Source organism: Sceloporus occidentalis, unplaced genomic scaffold (assembly GCF_023333645.1).
Source record: "Sceloporus occidentalis isolate IW3139 unplaced genomic scaffold, rSceOcc1.0.p SCAF_17, whole genome shotgun sequence".
Lineage (NCBI taxonomy): Eukaryota > Metazoa > Chordata > Lepidosauria > Squamata > Phrynosomatidae > Sceloporus > Sceloporus occidentalis.
The window spans coordinates 9,562,292-9,583,093 of NW_028316997.1; the positions used below are offsets into that span (position 1 = coordinate 9,562,292).

The 20,802-nt window shown below is 36.8% G+C and overlaps 1 protein-coding gene across 1 annotated transcript in view; it reads right to left on the reverse strand.

Annotated features, from left to right (window-relative positions):
* Window positions 1-3,302: 3,302 nt before the first annotated feature.
* LOC149302820 (V-type proton ATPase subunit S1-like) overlaps window positions 3,303-20,802 on the reverse strand; it is a 28,020-nt gene continuing 10,520 nt past the window's right edge. Inside the window, exons 5-10 of the mRNA XM_089481999.1 lie at window positions 19,036-19,076; window positions 18,058-18,143; window positions 5,860-6,098; window positions 5,441-5,494; window positions 4,318-4,561; window positions 3,303-3,512 (exon numbers count right to left, since the gene is read on the reverse strand). Of these exons, the coding sequence (XP_089338125.1) occupies window positions 3,303-3,512; window positions 4,318-4,561; window positions 5,441-5,494; window positions 5,860-6,098; window positions 18,058-18,143; window positions 19,036-19,076 (874 nt within the window). The remainder of the gene's footprint in view (window positions 3,513-4,317; window positions 4,562-5,440; window positions 5,495-5,859; window positions 6,099-18,057; window positions 18,144-19,035; window positions 19,077-20,802) is intronic.

Here is a 20,802-nt window from a genome sequence, read left to right on the forward strand (position 1 = left end):
TCCCCGGGGCGTCAACAGCCGCCATACATTGTATGGCGGCGGACGCCCGTTTTAAAAGCGTTTAGGAGGCGATCAACGTAAAAGGTGTCGCTGGAATGCCTCGATCAGGAGGCATTCAGCGACACCAAACACTTACCTCTGGGTGGGCTGTGACCGCTCCGGAGAGCGGTCACAGCCGCCGCTGCCGGTGATCTTCGCCATCAAGCAAGATGGCGGCGGCCCGGGAAATAAAACAATAAAGACGAAAAAGTTCGCTAGAGGGTCTCCAGACCCTCTAGAGAACTGGCTCCACTTGCTGGTTGAATACAGGTACTGCATTCAACCATGCAAGTCAATGGAGCCCAGCTTTCTAATCACTATGTGATTAGTAAAATATTCAAAAAAAATAAAAATAAATAAAAAATGGAAAAAAAATAAAAAAAAAATGTGCTAACATTTAAAAATAATTATGCAGTGATGTCACTAGATGAACCATCCAGTACCAGCAAAATGTGTAAAAAAAAATATAAAAAAAGTATTAAAAAAATAAAATAAAATTAAAAAATAAAGTTTATTATTTTGAGCAAGTGCTAAAATTTCTCAAAAATCTCAACAAAGAGTTAAAATAAAAGCACTTCAAATACCCAAGGGGTGTCTAATATATAAAAAAAATGGCTGATGGGGTAAATTGGAGTGGCCTAGCTCAAAGATAGGGCATAGGTACAGACTGACCAAAATGGCGAAAAAAAGCGCACTTCCCAAATGTGGCATTTTAAATCTGAAACAACCCGCCAAACCCATGCATGTCGGGTATCACTGCACTCAGGAGATGTTCCTGAACACACATTGGCGTGTTGTTTGACAGTGGCATATACCAGGACCTGTATATCTATAACTAAAGTACAATTTGTGTGAAAAAAAATAAAAAAAATTACTATTACAAAGTTTGACAAAGTGTAGTTCTATAATTGGTGCATGGAAAGGGTTAAAATAACAGCATTTGGAATACCCTGGGGTGTCTAGTTTTCAAAAATATATGGTTTGAATGGGTTAAATTGAGTTAACCGGCTTCAAAGATATTCCAAAGAGGAGAGGGAGGCACAATGACCAAATGACCACCTGAATTACGCATGCCCCAAAAGTAGCCTTTTACCAGCCAAACAATCTGACAAACCCATGCATGTGGGGTATCGCTGTACTCAGGAGATGTTGCTGAACACATATTGGGGTGTTGTTTGACAGTGACATATACCAGCACCTGTATATCTATAACTAAAGTACAATTTGTGTGGAAAAAAAAATAAAAAAAATTACTATTACAAAGTTTGACAAAGTGTAGTTGTATAATTGGTGCATGGAAAGGGTTAAAATAACAGCATTTGGAATACCCTGGGGTGTCTAGTTTTCAAAAATATATGGTTTGAATGGGTTAAATTGAGTTAACCGGCTTCAAAGATGTTCCAAAGAGGAGATGGAGGCAGACTGACCAGATTTGTTAAAAAAGATTTGGAAATCATAAAACGCTGCTTGTACTTATTGCCCTATAACTTACAAAAAACAGCAAAAAAACATAAAAACATTGGGTATTTCTAAACTCAGGACAAGTAGTAGAATCTATTTAGCTAGTTTTTTTACTTGCTTTTTTAGGTGAGTAAAAGATTTTTCAAATAAAAGTCATAAAATGTGTTTTTTTTTCAATTTTTCACCATGTTTTTTTAATTTTTTTTATAGTAAATAAGATGATACGATCAAAATAATGGTATCTGAAGAAAGCCCATCTTGTCCTGAAAAAAACAATATATAACTTATGTGGGTACACTAAATGGGTGAGGAGAAAATTACTGCTGAACACAAGCACCACAAAAGTGTCAAAACAGCCTCGGTCCCACAGGGTACAAAACGAAAAATGAGCCCGGTCCTTAAGGGGTTAAGGTATAATTTACACATTTAGCAACATTAAATCTCATCAGCCACTTGGCTGCACAGTCATTTAATGTGACCAAATCCCCTTGCAGGGAAGAACGTCTTGTTACTACTTTTTCATTTGTACAGTAGCCTTTTATGAGAAACTGTATCAAATGTTTTTGAAAAATCCAAACAAGTTGTGTCTACCCATGTATATTTTTGCTTACCTTTTCATAGAATACAATTAAGTTAGTCTGACAAAATCTGTACTTCATAGTGCCACGCTGACTGTTACTAATGATATTATTAGATTAAATGTTGTTACTTTTCATTTTTTTGTCATTAATGGGTTTAGTTTTTTTTGGGGGGTGGGGTTGTCTTGCTGTCATTTGTTATCCAGGAGGCTACTTGAACCTCTCTCTATATCTGTATTGCTTATAGAAAAAAAGAAAAGCAAGGGGAGATACAACTGAAACATTTAAATTCTTAAAGAGATTTAACAAGTTTATTTCAAAGGAGGAGAAAGATTAGAGCAAGAGGTCATAGTCAAAAACTAAAGCATCTGAGGTTTAGATGTAATGTAAGGAAGTTTTACTTTACTGATTGTGCGGTGGGTAAATGGAACAGCCTATTATCAGTGGTCATAGAGGCTAATGCAGTGATGGAATTGAAACATACATGGGATAGATATAAAGCTACCCTGAATCCAAGATAGGACCAAGGACTGAGTCTTTACATCAAGAAAAATGGGCAGACTAGATGGGGTTCTTTTCAAATTCCATGTTTCATTCCAGTGCACTAGTGATTTTGTGGTGCCTCTACTGGTTTGCTTGGGTGAATTAATCTCAAGTTTCACCATGTTATGGTAAATGTTCCCCAATTTACCACCTTACTTAAATATATGATAAACACTCTACACTAATTATCAGCAGATATGGACAGCTGTCTTTTCTTGATGGTGTTTTTACTAACTGTGAAATGAAGCAGTCTTTTAACAGGTTCAAAAATTGATCCCCTTTCCTGAACTACTTGTTTCAGTATTCCAGTTAATGTCTGAGTAATTTAGCAACCATGATTAAAACATGACCAAGATGTGCAACTTTTTCAGTCTGTGACAAAAGTTGATATTCCCCCTCAAATTCCAATTCCAAAAAGGAATGAGATGTGTTCATAGATTGTGTTACATTTATGACAATTTATTACAATTTACTATAAGTCTGAAACATTAAACACAAGATTCATAAAATTGCTAAGAAGTCAGGAATATTTGTGAACCTATGTTAACCAATATCTAAAGTTTGACTAATATTGGGTATCAGAAGTACCAAACTATCAGTTTAAAGTAAGGTAAGCACTGAAATATGTATATAAGATTTTATTTTTTCTTAGAAAGGCCAAGGAAACTAAAGACAAAAATTCTACTCTGTCTGAGGAACAGACAATGGTTTGCCCTTTGGATCATCAAATCTATCATTTGTAGTTAGCTGCATTATCATGAAGAGTCCGTATGATAGGATCCATAGTAAAATAATGGAGGATACGAGGCCCATCCATATTGCAGGGGTAAAAAAAGATGAACAGTCACTTGCATAAGAAAAAAGGTTGTTCTTGATATGGAATCCCTGTATCTGTAACAAACAAAAGATGTTGAAAACAAAGTGAGATTATATAACAGAACTATTTCTTAACCTTAATTCTGAATAACATTTGAAGTCATAGCATTCATTTTTGCAAACTATAGACTATTAGTCAATATTGCATAGTCAAATAAAATAACACAAATTTCCAGCCAGTCAAACCAGTAAATAATTATTTCACTCAGCAAGATTGAAATCCCTCAACACTTTAGAGACAAAATGAATGCAGGATCTCACAGCTATTTAGTATAAATCAGCAATTATATCTGCATTATTTCTTAACCAGTCTTCTAATTTATCATGTGAATCTAACCTTTTATTACACTAACACTGTGAATTAAACTGTCCTTTAAGATACATGATTCATGATTTCCCCCCGGAGATCACAATACCATATATTGTTACACATAGCCTCAGATTAGAATTCTGACTGTGCTTAAGGAACATTAATTCTCATTTTACCATTCTGAAATTACTGCTTACCCTAAATGTTGTTGTAACTTTTAAGGTCTGTGATGATCGTTAAGTGTCAAATGTTTGCTTAATTTGCATTTAGGAGAAATCGAAAATGAACTAATAAGTAACTAAAGGATAGACAGGTTCTGGGTTACATTATTTCCTGGTATATCTAAGTAAAGTTGGCACTAAAGCTGAAATGTTCCTAAACAAACAGTTACTGAGTGGGTGGTTGTGTGGGTAGTAACAGCCAAGGAGTCTATGTGCAGACCTTTAGTATTCAAGATGGAATAATAGAAATATTATATAAAAACTAACATACTAAATGTTCTTTACTCACCTGGAATTCATAAAGGAATATTTCCCAGGATTTTGCTGCTTCATTGTTTGGAACAAAGATTTCTGCATGGAGGGAACTCGTTCCAACCTGCTGGCAATGATATGAATACTCTGCTGGAGCTGAAGCATATGTTGTTCTGAAAGTAGCATTTTTCTCCATTTCTTGGTTGGGGATTATCATGACTTGTTCTAATTTGAACCAGTCTCTAGCAGACCCAGTGTAGAACTTGTTGGTCATATAAAACCTAAAAATATAAGCAAATATCGTAAGTAAAATCAAATAGATTTGTTGGTCTGTACTATAAAGATACATCCATCCTCGTTCTTGGACGGCTAAGAGAAACAATCTGGTATTCTTGACCCAACAAGTTAGTTGAAACAGGTCAATGCTTTAGTGCTTTGATTTGCTTTTCCTTTCAAACATCACTAAACGGATGTAATCTCAATTCACAATCTTGCTCTGATTGTCTATATGTTACCGTATAAATGTATGAGCAATTTCTGCTTCAAATATATAATATGTCTTCCTTCCAGCTTCCCTACCTTCAGGAAGGGGCTCATCCATGGTTATTCAGCAGCTGGTGGGAGGTCTATTCTGGTGCTCCCTCATGGTCCTCACAAGCTGCCTGTGTTTGAGCGGAAGGAAATGGCTCAAACTCAGTCAGTGTAATGGGACTGAGGAAGCACTGATGGAGAGGGTTTTGATGGTGGCTGGTCTCTCCTCTATCAGTCATTCTGTTCAACAGTCAAACAGTATTCCTGGCCCAGTCTGGTCCAGACCACTGTCTACACACACACACACACACACATATATATATATATATAATGTGTATGCAAATTGCAGTATAGTGGGGGGGGTTGGTCACAACTGTTTATGCATATATTAACTGGTCTAAAACGTTGTTTTCCTCAGGTGTTATGTGGTGTTATTTTATATTCATTATTATATTTCATAAAGTTTCTATTTATTTGCTTTCTAGAGATTTAAGTTAGGAATTGGTGCTCATTTACTTTAATCAATCTAATTTATTTGTAATGGGACATTTATTGATTAACCATTAGTATATATTGACTTAAACAACTAATTTACCTCAAACATGCCTGACAGTGTTAAAAAATATTACCTTATTTCTAGGCTGCTTAATCCATTTCCAGGTGACATATACAGTAAAGACAATCTAAAAAAAACACACACATTTTATAGGTTGGTACCTCACAGCTTTAGATAGAAAGAGTCTCACTTAAGGAAAAAGTATGTCAAAAGCTATTAGTGTCTGCAAAGTAAAAAACAAAAACGCATTCTTAGATTTCTATGTAACACTTACAAATTTATTAAAAATACAGAGAATATTATGATTCACAGAGAGTGTATTATTTTAAAGTGAGACAATAAAAATAACTGGGAGAGGTCTCAGTTATGGTCACAAGGCCCACGGTACCACAGGGGCTGCATGTGCCTAAGTTGCACCCCTGATCTTAACCTGAAGTTATATTCACAGGAAACCAAAATTAAGTGCTTTATATATGTCATAGGTTCACTTACGTGGTGTTGGAGGCAGAACACACAGATGAGGTTGTTTGTGCCGTTTGGGATATAAATGTAGCATTGGTGAGATCAAAGGTTTTTGTGTTGTTTGACTTAAGGGAAAATGTTTTAGCATAAATCAAAATGCAGGTGGTGCCATTTTCATTTGTCACATTTAATGGTGGATATGGAGCAGTAGTATCTGTGGACAGGAGTTGTCGTCCTAATGTTGGTGCCTGGTCAAAAGTTTTAAAAACCTAGGGAAAAATATAATTTCATTAGAAAGAACATAGTCAGATATACATGAGGTATGACAAAACTAGAACTGACAACCCGATACATTAGATAAAGAGGACTCAAGCTTACCCTCTATTACCACATAATAATGATAATACAAATAATAATAATAAGTTAATATATAATAATGTGATAAAGGTATAATAATTTGTCATCATGAGTTTATTAACTTACGTACACACAGATAATAACTAATATTCAAAAAAGGTTTTGGTAGCAGTATAAACTGCTTTGTGTGCCCACTATGTAGGAGGTGAGAGTAGGTTCTCACCCTATTGAGAGTGTGCCTTGACGTGGCGGGTGAGCTTAATTATGCTTTGGCCAATTCATATAACCAAAACCTCTCATTTATATTATGTTTATATATTTGTTGCCAACTTTATTAGGGTGAGAAGCGCAGACAGTATTTTGTTTTTTGTATACATTGTACAGCCAACACACTGTATTTGCAGCATGCTCACACTGTTTGGTAGGCCTCATATTATACATTTGTATTATTTGAGCCTGAGACTAGCTTAGCGCACCGACATTTTTTCTTTTCCCTGTTTGCACATATTTGAGGTTGTTGGCTCCTCATCAGTCTGGTTGCACTTGCTGTCCAGGGGTTAAATGGGAGGAGGTTTAATTGCACCTCCCCCAACACATTAATCTGGTTTTGGTAGCAGTATAAACTGCTTTGTGTGCCCACTATGTAGGAGGTGAGAGTAGGTTCTCACCCTATTGAGAGTGTGCCTTGACGTGGCGGGTGAGCTTAATTATGCTTTGGCCAATTCATATAACCAAAACCTCTCACTTATATTATGTTTATATATTTGTTGCCAACTTTATTAGAGTGAGAAGTGCAGACAGTATTTTGTTTTTTAATATTCAGAAAAGCCCTGGATTTTACATATTATATTAACAAGCTATAGAAAGAAGAGAATAAATAGTTCTAGTAAATATGTTTTTTTCCCCATGTGTTACTTCCAAAGCATAGTTTTTCATTGTTTTGTTTTACTGACAGCATATAGTACATTGACATTTCACTGAGAGAAACTTTAAACTCTGACCAAGGCCTTATGTAGCCTGACCCACATTGACTGTAATTTCCGTATGAATCACCCGTGCCAGGGACTGTAGGTTTCTGAGACAATAGTTTGTGCACTGTCACCCAGTGACATGAGCACAGGGACATGGGGCTATGTTTAGTAAACTAACCAACCCATGCCAGAGTTGAAAATAAGTGCACTGTCACCTAGAATCCTTCTCCAGAGTGCAAAAAAACCTGCAGCACAATGTGGGAAGATGTGTGAAAGGCAGGGCAAAAAAGTGTTACATCTGTTCCAAGTGGTATCCAAACACGGTCATACAATACTTCAGGGGGTACCTGTACCATCTTTATTGTGTTGTTTTGGGAAACAATTAGGCAATGAAGAATGAATAGTTAAAGACCAACATGTTTCCCAAGTGAAACACTTACTGAAACAGTGGCATAAATGTCATGACTATATGTTAGTTACATACGAGAGGATTTTAGGTATTTTACTGTATGATTGCCCAGCCATGATTTCTCTTTTCTTTATTTAGTGTAGCACCACGAATTACAAGGATTTTTAATACTGTTTTATTTGAAATGTAAATGTGGTTTACTTTAGGGTTCTTTCTGTGTTTAAACTCTGCCCATGAACACAAACAAGTCAGAAAGGGATGATGTATACAGTACAATTCTTGTTAAGGTTGCACAATCACAATAGAAACCAATGCAACGTCCCTTCTTATTACATTACTGTAACCATTTTCCACCAAAACTGCTCTTTGTGCACATCTCCAATAGTGTCCTTTCTTGATCTGTATTTTGGTATGCAATTAGATGCATGCATTGCATAGTTGCATATATTACTGCTGAGAACCAGTCCTACATAGTGTTCACTTAATCATAGTGTAACCAATAGGTCAGCTTAATGTAAGCCAAGTAAATACTATATCCAGAAGGTACAGTGCCACCAGAATAAAGGACACTTAACAATATTAACAAGCTTAATGAAGGGAATACACCTTCCACCCTTCTGGTTTCAGCTGGTCGATCAGCTGCAGAAAGCTGCCTACTATACAGTACATTTTACTGTAACATGCCAGCAGTACAAGAAGCTATAAATTAGCTTAGGTTTTAACCAACACGTTCCATTTTAACCACTGCTTTAATCATTACAAATACAAACAAGTGAGCGACAAGAAAAAGAGTACCCAACCATTAATAATCACACATCAGCCAACTAATTAAGACAGGTTAATGCCGTTATGCATTAAAAGTAAAGTTGTTTATAAATTTTTGTATACTAACCATTAAATAAATACTATGAAAGCATTTTCGCAGCATTTGTTGACACACTGGACTGCTAGCAATGGGAGCCTTATTTATTTATTAATCTTAACCAAGCCTAATCACAAATTCACAAAATATTTGGGGCTTATTGGGATTTTTAGGGTTGAAAAGTGTGTGATTATCTGTAGTAGTAAATCTCACTTCCCCTTAATATCCTCAGAGGTTGTAAATTCAGAAAAGTAGGACGCTTTTCTCGTTGTGTACCAGTATATCTTAACATGCATTAATTTTATAAACAAATTGTATATTGTAAATTTGATTGTTAATTAGCACTACAGAATCTGCTCACGCTCTATAAAAATATGTAATATAGTGTGGTCTTGGTGGGCAAGAAGCAATCTCTTTGGAGTCCTTGTAGGGATAAACGGGACCAGAAATACATGCAGATTAAAGAAGTATTGAAGGCCTGGCTTACACATCTACGAACATTTCTAAATTGTAACATGAAAAAGCCAACATGTTACATGAAACTATGTTCTTTATGCCAACCCACACCCATGGGATGACGTTCTTGCCTAACCTAAGCTAGTTTAGCCAATAAACAGACCTTAACATGTTGCCATTGGACATGTAAACATCATCTAATGGGACACCTGTGTCACCTATTGTTTAATTCATCAATGTTAGCATACTATTTTTTATGTTCAAAGATTTGAGTAAAATTGTTTTGTGGAGCAAGGCAATAATAAATAACATTTTTTAGCAATGATAGATGTTCTAGAATAATTGATATTTATTTAACTTCTGAGCATGGATATATTCTATTGTTTTTGTAGTGCTTTGGTGGTGCTATGATCTCCTTCATCTCAGATAGATGGATGATGCAAATAGCACTGCTTTTGTTCGCTGTATGAATAAAGAGTCACTTCTGGTTATGTACCACAGTAGCAATATTTCCTCAACCACTTTTGGAGTATCTGGACCAGGTGCACAGTTGCTCATATGACCTCTTTTCTCCACAATGATCTACCTTGTTCTACAGACCTAAAAGGTACAACTATGTATGGATAAAACAGCAAAGAAAAGCAGGAAATATTTTTTTTATAAATTAAATTTTGTAAACACACAATAGTTGTGGCAAAAAACTAATTCTATCTAAAATGGATAGAGGGTGATAACATCTAGAACTGGACTTAAACTTAATATTTAAGGCTATATTTCGCTCTCATTTTTATCAATTAATACAATGAATTCCATTATCCATTTCTGCATATTATTTATTTTGGTGTGATGGCTACAAATCATAATTATATAATATTTCTATGAACATAATTATATAGTACTAACATGTTCCAATGAGAATCTTCAAGATCTGAAGAACAGGGCCCCAGTGTTCTGATGGGTCCGTACCTCTTACCTGTCCAATCAGGTCTCTCAAAATGTGACAATCATCCTCCCTCAACGACACTTTGCGCTCAGAAATTCTATCACTTTTCAGCGAATCAGAGGAAGGATAATTGCCACATGTCATGAGAACAGATCGGAAAGCTGCACAAAAAATAGAACAAAATGAAAAAAGACTGCCAGAGGCAGAAAGTAGAAAAAAGAGAGCTTGCTAAAGGCAAGCAATCCAGAGAAAGGGTCTTTCCTGTATAATTGCTCCAGGGTCCAAAGCTTGTTAATCTGGCCTTGCTGAAGAGGTTGAACCTGGTGACCCGCAGGTTTTTTCAGCATGCTAACATGAAACACACTCCAAAACACTTAACTATGCATGAGCAATGATTGCCAAATGTACAACTATTTTTCAAAGTAGTTGCATAGCCAGACAGTTTGATCATTGCCTAGCCTTTGTTTTTTCTGTGACTCTGTGAATATTCTACTTCATTGGTGTACATGACTACATAAAAGACTAGATGAAATGGTGTTATTTCCACTAATAGATGTGTATAGAAAAAAATGACCGAACCCCTTGATCTACTTTATTACTCTATCTATACTACCTAGTGGGTACAACATTGTAACTTGTAAATAATGGGAACACTGATAAGTAATAGACACATAATGAGACAAAAGTCTCACTATTAATAAATAGTGAGACTAGATTAAAAATAATCTAGATAATTATTTGGTTCTGTACTGTGGATTTATGAAACAATACACCTCATGTGAAAGTTGATAGCATTCTAAAATGCCACAAATTAAACTGGATTAGCTTTTATGCATACGTTCCTGGTAAATCCATGCATATGTATGTGTACAATTATAGTTCAGTGTCACACTTTGAAAAGCTGGTCTACATGTAGAATTTCATTATTGTTTATTTAAATATTATCTCTAAAGACCTAGTCAATCAGCAACAGAACAGAATCTGCTTAATGCATAGCGAGTCTGAACCAAAATAGGAATGTGCGGTGTATACACCATAGGTATCTTATGAAACAAAGTGATAATATTTTTAAATCAGCTACAGTCTTGCTAATGAGTGTATAAATAATCTTAAAAATTAGCCAACATTTTATTTTTCTGGAGAACTATGGTGCATGAACCCTGGTGACAGTCAAGAACTCCCAGTAACCGGCTAAAACCACTCTGAAGTTATTCGGGGTGGTGGTGTATAATTAAACATACTGCATAGACTGTCACGACTGCCGTGACTCAGGAACGCTCACCGCAAGAGTTCTTTGCCCTGAAACACCAAGCAAAGTGTTGAGTGTTAAGATAAGCAGACAGGAACTTTGATGATCCCAACAGTGAGGAGTCTCGGGTATAGACAGATGTAAATAGTCTCTAAGCAGTGGCGGATCTACCGGGGTCGCAGGGGTCGCGACTGCGACCGGGCCCCGGCGGCAGGGGGGCCCAAGCCAAGGGGCCGCCCGAAATCTTTTTTACGTTTTTTTTTTTTTTTAAATAAGGCAGGGGCGTCCAACATGAGGCCCGCGAGACCTCGAGGTGCGGCCCGCGTAAGATCGGCAGCCAGGGCAACCGATCTTACACGAGCCGCACCTCAAGCCCTGCTACTTACTTGTGGGAGGGTCTTCTGGACAGCACAGAGGAAGCGGAGTTCACGTGACTTCCTACTTCCTCTGTGCTTTAGCAGAGAAGGCAGAGGGAGGCCGCGCCCCCTGCTGAAGTCTGTGAGCGGCATCGAGGGAGCTGCAGTACAGGTAAGGGGGTGGGGAGGGTGTTTGAATGAGTGTGTGTGATTGAGGGAATGAATCTGTGAATGAATGATTATATGAATAAATGTGTGTGTGTGTGTGTTAGCATGGATGTGTAAGTGCTGGAACCTAGGCATGATGGGACTGTGATTGCTGTTAGCAATCACACTCCTATCATGCCAAGTCAGCCAGTACATGCTGAAACCTGGCCAGCTGCCCCCCTTGTGTAGTGATAATGCCAGCAGTATGGGGTCTGCACTTACAGCCACCCTGTACCAGCATGCACTGGCTGACTTGGCATGATAGGAGTGTGATTGCTAACAGCAATCACAGTCCCATAATGCCTAGGTTCCAGCATTTACTGGATGGATGTGTAAGTGCTGGAACCTAGGCATGATGGGACTGTGATTGCTGTTAGCAATCACACTCCTATCATGCCAAGTCAGCCAGTACATGCTGAAACCTGGCTAGCTGCCCCCCTTGTGTATTGATGCTGCCAGCAGTATGGGGTCTGCACATCACTTACAGCCATCCTGTACCAGCGTGTATTGACTGACTTGGCATGATAGGAGTGTGATTGCTAACAGCAATCAGAGTCCCATCATGCCTAGGTTCCAGCATTTACTGGATGGATGTGTAAGTGCTGGAACCTAGGCATGATGGGACTGTGACTACTGTTAGCAATCACACTCCTATCATGCCAAGTCAGCCAGTACATGCTGAAACCTAGCTAGCTGCCCCCCTTGTGTAGTGATGCTGCCAGCAGTATGGGGTCTGCACATCACTTACAGCCACCCTGTACCAGCATGTACTGGCTGACTTGGCATGATAGGAGTGTGATTGCTAACAGCAATCACAGCGAGCACAGTCCCATCATGCCTAGGTACCAGCATTTACTGGTTGCCTAGGCTAACAGCAATCACACTCCTATCATGCCAAGTCATATTGCTAATTTTGTCCAATTGCGTGTTACCTACTTTTATTAAACATGTGAGTTTTTATTATTATTTTTAAAGGTGGGGGTCATTTTCAGTTTTGGCTAAGTGAACCCTGAATGTTTTGGTCCAGAATTTTCATTTTAGTTCATCCCTAGAATAAATCTAGGGAATCCTGAATTTGTAGTCGCAAAACTTTCAAGGCCCAGAAATCAGTGAGAGGAAGAGTAAAGGTTTTGTGTCATTTTACTTTATTTTAATCTGCATATTTTATTAAAGGCCATATTTTTTGTCACAGTGAAAAATGAGTGCGGCCCTCGCACGTATACAATTCTGATGAAGTGGCCCACTGCAGAAAAAACTTAGACACCCCTGGATTATGCCCTTTGTACATGCGCCCCTTTTTCTTTGATTATGATTCAATATGTAAATTGAATTTGTTGAATTAGTTGAAAAAAAATTGTTGGGTAAAAATCATGTTTTTGTGGGGGGGGGGTGGGGGGGGGGCCCTTAACAGATTCTCGCACCCGGGCCCTGAGGCATCTAGTTACGCCCCTGTCTCTAAGCGTGGGTACAAAAGCACTACAAAGAGTAGCCCGATACCTGTATAGGTAATGCTGCAGGTAAATGCCAGGACAGGTGCCACTGAAAACCAGGTCAGGTGTGCAGAGCAGGTAGTTAGCTTGGTACACAGAGTGAGTAGTTAGGATAGTCAGGAATGTCACAAAATCGTAAGACAGAGAGTAAGCAGATAAGCCAGGAATCAAATCAACTTCAGAAACCAATATAGCAATCATGCATGACTACATTAGGATGCCTCTGTATACAAGTTCCGGATTCTTAAATCCAGCGCCTAGCCTGCCTTGCCTTGACTTTCCAACAGGACCGTGGAGCAGGGTGTTTTCAAATAAGTTCATGCCACATAGGGACATTGCACCGACTAGCAGCAACCTAGTTTAAATTCATAAGGTGAGAAGACATAAAATAATTCTTTGATATAACCCTGGTGTGGCAGTGCGTGATCAGACGAATATTTACAATACATAACAAATACCTACAACTTGCCCAGACACTAAAGTCATAAATACTGAAGTTTAGTTACTCGTTTACATAGTGTCAAACTGTCTTTTTATTGATACATGTGCATTATAGTGATACAAATAAAAATAATACTACTCAAAATTACTGTAATTGGTACTATATATATATATATATATATATATATATATATATATATATATATATATATATGTATATGTATATATATACATATTTGTATATGTTACAAGATGATCTTTTACTGGGTTATTACAAAAAATGCCGATACATTTATTGTAAAGCTAAGTCAGCACTTAACAGTCATGTAATCCCCAAAAGCATACCATTTCTGAAAACTGGTCAGTTTATAATAGTAACCTAACCAGTATGCATTACAGTTCTTATTGCCAGTCATTTCAATACTAGCCATTGTTATGTTTTATCTTGCTGTAGTAAGCCCCTTGTCCAAATACACAACAAAGTGACTTAAGCTTCTCCCTATTTATATGTGAAATATTATGATGCTATAAAACAAAACATTAAAATGACAAGGGGAGTGCGTTCCCTTTAATTATGGCATGATGAAAGAAATAGTGATAGTGCCAAAGAGATATTTTTAATGAATTGTGCTCATTTTGAAATAGCAGAGATCATTGTTTATGCACTCCTTTTAAAGTACACAGTTATGAGCATGATATTTGATCTGAGTGTGAGACACTAAATGTTCTTACAGTTAATTTCTGATAAGGTCCTGAAATACTCTATTCTAAGATACCGAGAATGTACATACAAAAGCTACTACAAGCAAGAAAACATCTCTAAAAATGTTTTCATACAATTAAAATCTAGCTTTAATTTAGAATGGCATGGGAAGAACAAAGCTTAGGCAGCATGTCTTTAGTTTCTGTTTTACATTTTTCTGTTTGTTTTTTTTGTAAAAGTTAGATTTTTGTGTTCAAAAACTGCATTTTTGTTTTTTACAGAGTAGACACAGATTTGTGGTGCTCTGCTATGGTGGGATGAAATACAAATTTAGTTGCATATGAATATTAATTATAAGAATATAGCATATAACATAATAATACAACTCTTTCTAATGTCCCCCTGAGGTGTAAGAGGGATTGTTTAGAGAAAAATTACATGATTGTTCCTATTTCAGATTTCGCATAGCAAATGAACATAATGAGGGTTTATGACTATTTATAACTGAACAATAATTCTTTAGTGTTGGTGGGTTAATACTTAATGTACTATAATAGCACTGCAAGTAAAAAAGGAAGAAGAAATAACTAACCACTACAAATATTTTAAACCCTTGTATGTGTACTTTTATTTGAAAACTATTTTCATTAGAGAGTTTTTGGTGATAATGTCACTTTGTGTGTTTGGAATACATACAAGGTAATTTATGTAAGGCATATAGGAGACCTTTTTAAATGAAGAGCAGTTTTGCTGACCCTATACGTCATCTTGTCATTGTGAGAAATTGCCCAATTTTTTCAACATCACAGAAAGCAAAGGACTAATTTCTTTGGATTTCAATTTATTCTTGCTAGAATATATCCCTGGTGTCAAATCTGCTTTGAGAACACAACCTGGGAATTTCCTTTAAATCTGCCTAGTCAGACTTTTAGAGCGGAGCCAACTAAGCTGGTTGCATGAAACCACAGCTCTGTCTACCCAAGGGAATATCCATCACTACTGGTGCAAAATTGGCTCTGAAAGGCAGTGAACACCTTCACCACATGCCCAATACCTTTCCAAGTGCTCAGTAAAAATTGGACAACATGTAAAATCACAGTAAAAGAAACTATTTGAGAATTATAGGTATACCGGAGGTGGTCAAGCCTTGGAATCTCATTACCATGCAAACTCTTCAGTCCTATGGCAAACTAATTGGCTTCAATATCAACTTAGCCAAACCCGAGTCCCTATATTTGGGACCAACAAAAAAACTCCATCAACTTTATCTTATACAACAGCTACCGTTGCTCATACCACCAGGAGACATTGCAAAAAACAACAAACAATTCAACTTATTTCCCTGGAACAGCCTGGAAAGCTTAGGATTAACCTCAGTAAGCTACAGAACAAACAAGCGATGCTGGGACTGAATGTCCCAAACATCGAGATGTATAAAAGGGCTGCCTTGCTGCAATATATTATACATTGGATAAATAATATGAACAATTTTAAATATACACGCCTTGATTAACAATTTAGTAACACTATATCGCTAACTAATCTTCTGCATTCACCATGCATCACACTGCCCACACGGATAAGAGAAAACTCAATTGTTAATCCTATCATTAAATACCTGACGAGAATTAACCAGGGCCTGTATTGCGAGTATACAACATACACGAGATGGATAAAAGTATTGGGACATACTTCTTAGTTATTGAATTCAGGTGTTTCAATCAGACCTATTGCCAAAGGTGTATAAAGCCAAGCAACCAGCCATGCAGTCTGCATTTACAAATGTTTGTGACATAAATGTGTGGTTCTGAAGAGCTCAGCGAATTCAAGCATGGTACTGTGATGGGATGCCACCTTTGCAATGAGTGAATTTGTGAAATTTCATCACTACTAGATATTTCGCAGTCAACTGTAAGTGGTGTTATAAGAAAGTGGAAGCGTTTAGGAACAGCAGTAGCTCTGCCACAATGTGGAAGACCATGTAAAGTCACAGAGCGGGGTTGCCAAATGCTGAAGCACAGGGTGCGTAAAAAGTCCCCAATGCTTTGCTGATTCCATAGCTGAGTTCTAAACTTCCACTGGAATTAAACCCTTAAGGACAATGGGCGGTCCCTAAACCCATTGAAAACAATGCATTTTGTCATTAAGGGGTTAATATAAGCACAAAAACTGTGCAGCAGGAGCTTCATGGAATGGGATTGCACAACATATCTCTAGATTGTAAGCTTGCGAGCAGGGCTCTCTCCACCAAATGTATCGGTTTGTCTTAGTCTGTCAATTCTTGTCTTGTCATATCCCTTGAATTTATGTATTGTATTAAGCGCTGCGTAAACTGTTGGCGCTATATAAATAAAGGATAATAATAATAATAATAATAATAATAATAATAACATATCACAATTGCTATCCCATGCCGAAACGGCCATCAAGCAAAGATTCCAGGGCATGGATGGCTGCCCCCACATTTTGATGCCATGATTTGCATACCTTCAGACAGGGAGATATATGAGATCAGTAATTACGCACTTTACAAATCAAGATTGTTCTAATGATTTAGATGATTTTGTACTGAATAGGACGACTTCCACTCATACTTAACACAACTAAAACTTTGCTGGATCCTGCAGGTAGTGTAACTCGTATGTAATGTCTGACAAAGTGTTATTTTTATGTTTGGATAATAACACTTATGTTTGGATAATAAGTTCCTTTTTGACTGAGACCAGACTAGATCTGAGAAAAAAAACCATCTTACCTTTTTGACGGCACCAGAGAAGCCCTAACCTACTGTAAATAGTACTGGATTCATTTTTTATTTTTTTTGACTTGATGGCAGCTCTAACTGTGGATGCTTTTAGAAAATATATGTTCCAGGATCCATACTGTATGTGTCCTAGGCTAGGGAGCTGTCTGGTCAGCCAAGTGTATTCTTCCTTTTCAATATGACCCTGGTAGTTTACTACTAATATGTAGTCTTCGTTTTCAGTGTCACAACACAGATATTACCGTATATTGTGTATTTTACTTATTAATGCATTTGTCATCTTCCTAACTGCTGGAATTTATATACGGGATTCATTTAAAATCATATTGTTACTTAAATGTTTACTGAGTGATCATTGTAACTTTAGCAATCGTGATATTTAAAGTATGATCCACGATAGAGCCAACAAAATGAACTATATATATTTTTTTGGTTTAATATGTTTTAAAATGTAAAATAAGTTACCAATTTTCTATTTAATCCCTATTTAATGAAATTCACAAGAAATAAATTTTAAGTAACAATAGAAATGTTTATAGTGCAAACATGTATACGATTCAACACTTTAACCTACTGTATGAAATGTGCAACCAGTCTGAAAGAGATTTATACTGAAAAATATTACATCAGAAAACAGAACTTGTTGTAGAACCTCACTGAGGTTCGGGCAGCATGTGTCACAAGGAGAATTGATGGAGTTGTAGTTTTACAACAGCAACAGAGCTACTTGTTGACTACTACACCCTGAACAGTACTTATTCTCTGCCAAGTCCTACTAATGTCCATGATATTACACTTTAACCTGTGTAATGTGTTTACAGAATGGATTGCTGCTGGGTTCAATCATTGAACTAGTAACTTGAAAATGCACTTATCATACTACTCTTCTAGACCATCAAGTGAAGGGTGTGACTGAAATAGCCTACCTAAAAAAATGGCATGACTGTTCCTCTAACGTACTGTATTTAAAGATATTACATAGAGAACAGAGAATACAAAGAGTAGGAATTGTTGACTTACCTTGGAAGGTCTCCTTCCAGTATAAATTGCGGTAAACGAACCCCCCCTCTCTATGAGTTCTTTATTGAGTCTTCCAATCTGTTCATCTACAAGGGAAATGTTGATTGGGTTTCAGATTAATATATTTCACACTATTGTAGGCGCACCATTGTAGAATATTACTATGAATTGTATGGCATATAAATGTATTCATAAACAAAGCAATTCTTTTTTGTTCATTTTTTTTGTAATATTGTGACCTTAACATGCATTATTTGTTGTTTATGAATATCAGCTTTTTGATAATATTTTATCGCAGCTTTTTCATCCATGTCACATAGTAGCAAAATCCATTTTGACAACGTGTTCATATATGCATGAATACGAAATCTGATGTACGGTAATGTAATATTGTTACTAGGCTATGAATACACATGGGCCACTATGAGACTGTTGATACCGTAAAAATAAGGCATGGATTATATCTTGTATTACACTTAGAACTGATCTGTGGAAGATGACAACCGTAGCTATAGCTACCAAGAATGCCAGTGACCTTTGCTTTCCAGCAAATATCAACCAGATTTCTACTTAAATTTATGCTAAGGTGTTGTCAAGTGAACACTGTTTAGGACATGGATATTTAATAGGCTTTGTTTACCTTGTAAGAAAGGCTAGTTTTATTCAATGCAATTTGTCCAGAAGTAATGCAAGGGCAGGGATGTTGGATTAGGTCATGCTCTGGTGACATTTAGAGTAGGGAAAAGAAAAAATGTCGGTGCGCTAAGCTAGTCTCAGGCTCAAATAATACAAATGTATAATATAAGGCCTACCAAACAGTGTGAGCATGCTGCAAATACAGTGTGTTGGCTGTACAATGTATACAAAAAACAAAATACTGTCTGCGCTTCAGTCTGCGCAGACAGTATTTTGACATTTAGAGTAGATCAGAACAATATCATTATTACAAGTGCACAGCAGAAGATATGTATCACTCACCATTTTTAGAGAAAGCTTTAGTAGCATCTTTTTCATTAGATCTGCATAATAAACATAGATATTTAAGTGTGTTAATTTCACAAGTAATAACTAGACACGGATCATGGTGGAACTGGCAAAATGCCCAAAAATAGCATTTAAGCGTTATTTTACATCTATAAGTCACATATTTCACTTAAGTCAATGGAGTCCATTCCAACTCCTCTTGAGACAAAGTGGAATTTACATTTTGGAGCACAACTCCAACTCCAATATTTAACTACCAAGCAACTTAACATCAACTTAGGGGTTAATAAATACCAGAGTTGTTTTTTAACTTGCATCATCTCAGCAGTCCTGTATGTGAGGCAAGCTTAAAAATATTATTAAATGAGCAGTGCAGGTGGCAGTAGTAAAAGTATGCAAGTTGGACATTAAGTTCCAGGTGTGCAAGTTAGCAACTGAAAACACCAACATGCATTCACCCAAATATTGCTGAGGGTAGGCATGGGCATTACAAACCTGAACATTTAGTCCAGAGAAAGAGTGCACTGGTAAATATTTAGTTCTAAGTCAAGGAAACAGTTTATATAAGTGCAGAGTTATATTTGTTTTACTTGAAAATTAAAAAGAAACCACAGTAGGAAAAGTTCCAGTTGGGCATTGACCCCCTGCAGGGAAGGTATATTCCTTACATGTAAAAACAGTGGTGGATTATTTGCTGTGAGTCATTTGGCCAGGTAATGGGGAGTAATACTAAAGCAGGATTGGCAGGAGAATTTGCTGAGTTGAGAGTTGTAGTTTAACCCTTTAACTCTCCCATCATTATACACTGAGCCAGACATTGATGTGGTAAGCCTCTGCCCGTGAAACAGCCTGCCTGTGCCACCGCTGCCCCTGAAACAGCCTGCCTGTGCCACCACTGTTAGTATGGTGAGCAGGGTTTTTTTCTCATCAGTGTCGGAGCTGGTCAGTGTAAGGTTGGGAGTGAAATAATGGTTGATTAATAGGAAATAGTATGTAAATTCAATAGAAACCAATAGCAAAATATGACATAGTTAGATAAACTATCAAGAATGGGCATTATCTAAATTGTAGCAACAGATTAAAATACATTAGAGCCCATGTGGTCTGCGTTTACAGAGAATGATAGTGTCAAATAGCGCTTCAGACAACGTTGACCATGCTGTCCTACAATGAATTCATAACATGAATTTCTAGGCTCATACTGGCCTGGGCAGACTAGACCTTTGTCCATAGGTTTGTAAGGGTTCAGTAACTAGCAATGTGGTGGATTAGTAATATGAAAACCTGCTGGCTGCTCTAATATAAACAACATTATCCAGATTTTTCTAATTTAATTTCACACATGACCGTATAGTATAGTATCTGACGAATTACATCTAGCAGTATTTTGATTGCAAGGTAAAACCAATTTTCATTGTGTAATTTCTATGTATCCCACCTTGAAGAATGCTGCCTTGTTTTGGACATGGCAGGTTTATGTTTATTTTAATTTGTTGAAGAATTGAATGTGATATAAAAAAACATTATTGGAAACTTTGTGAAACATATCAGTGTGAGCTAATAGGATTCACACCTATATTGTTATTGTAGGACACACATGATCACTTCGTAATATCAGCAACTGCAAGCTTACCAGTAAATATCCTGGTGGAGATAATATTAGGAATATAAGGACTGTTTCATTGTAAACAAGACTTTGTAACATAAGAGGAACCTAAGTATGACAAATATTAGTAATTACATAGCTACTATTTCTTCAGG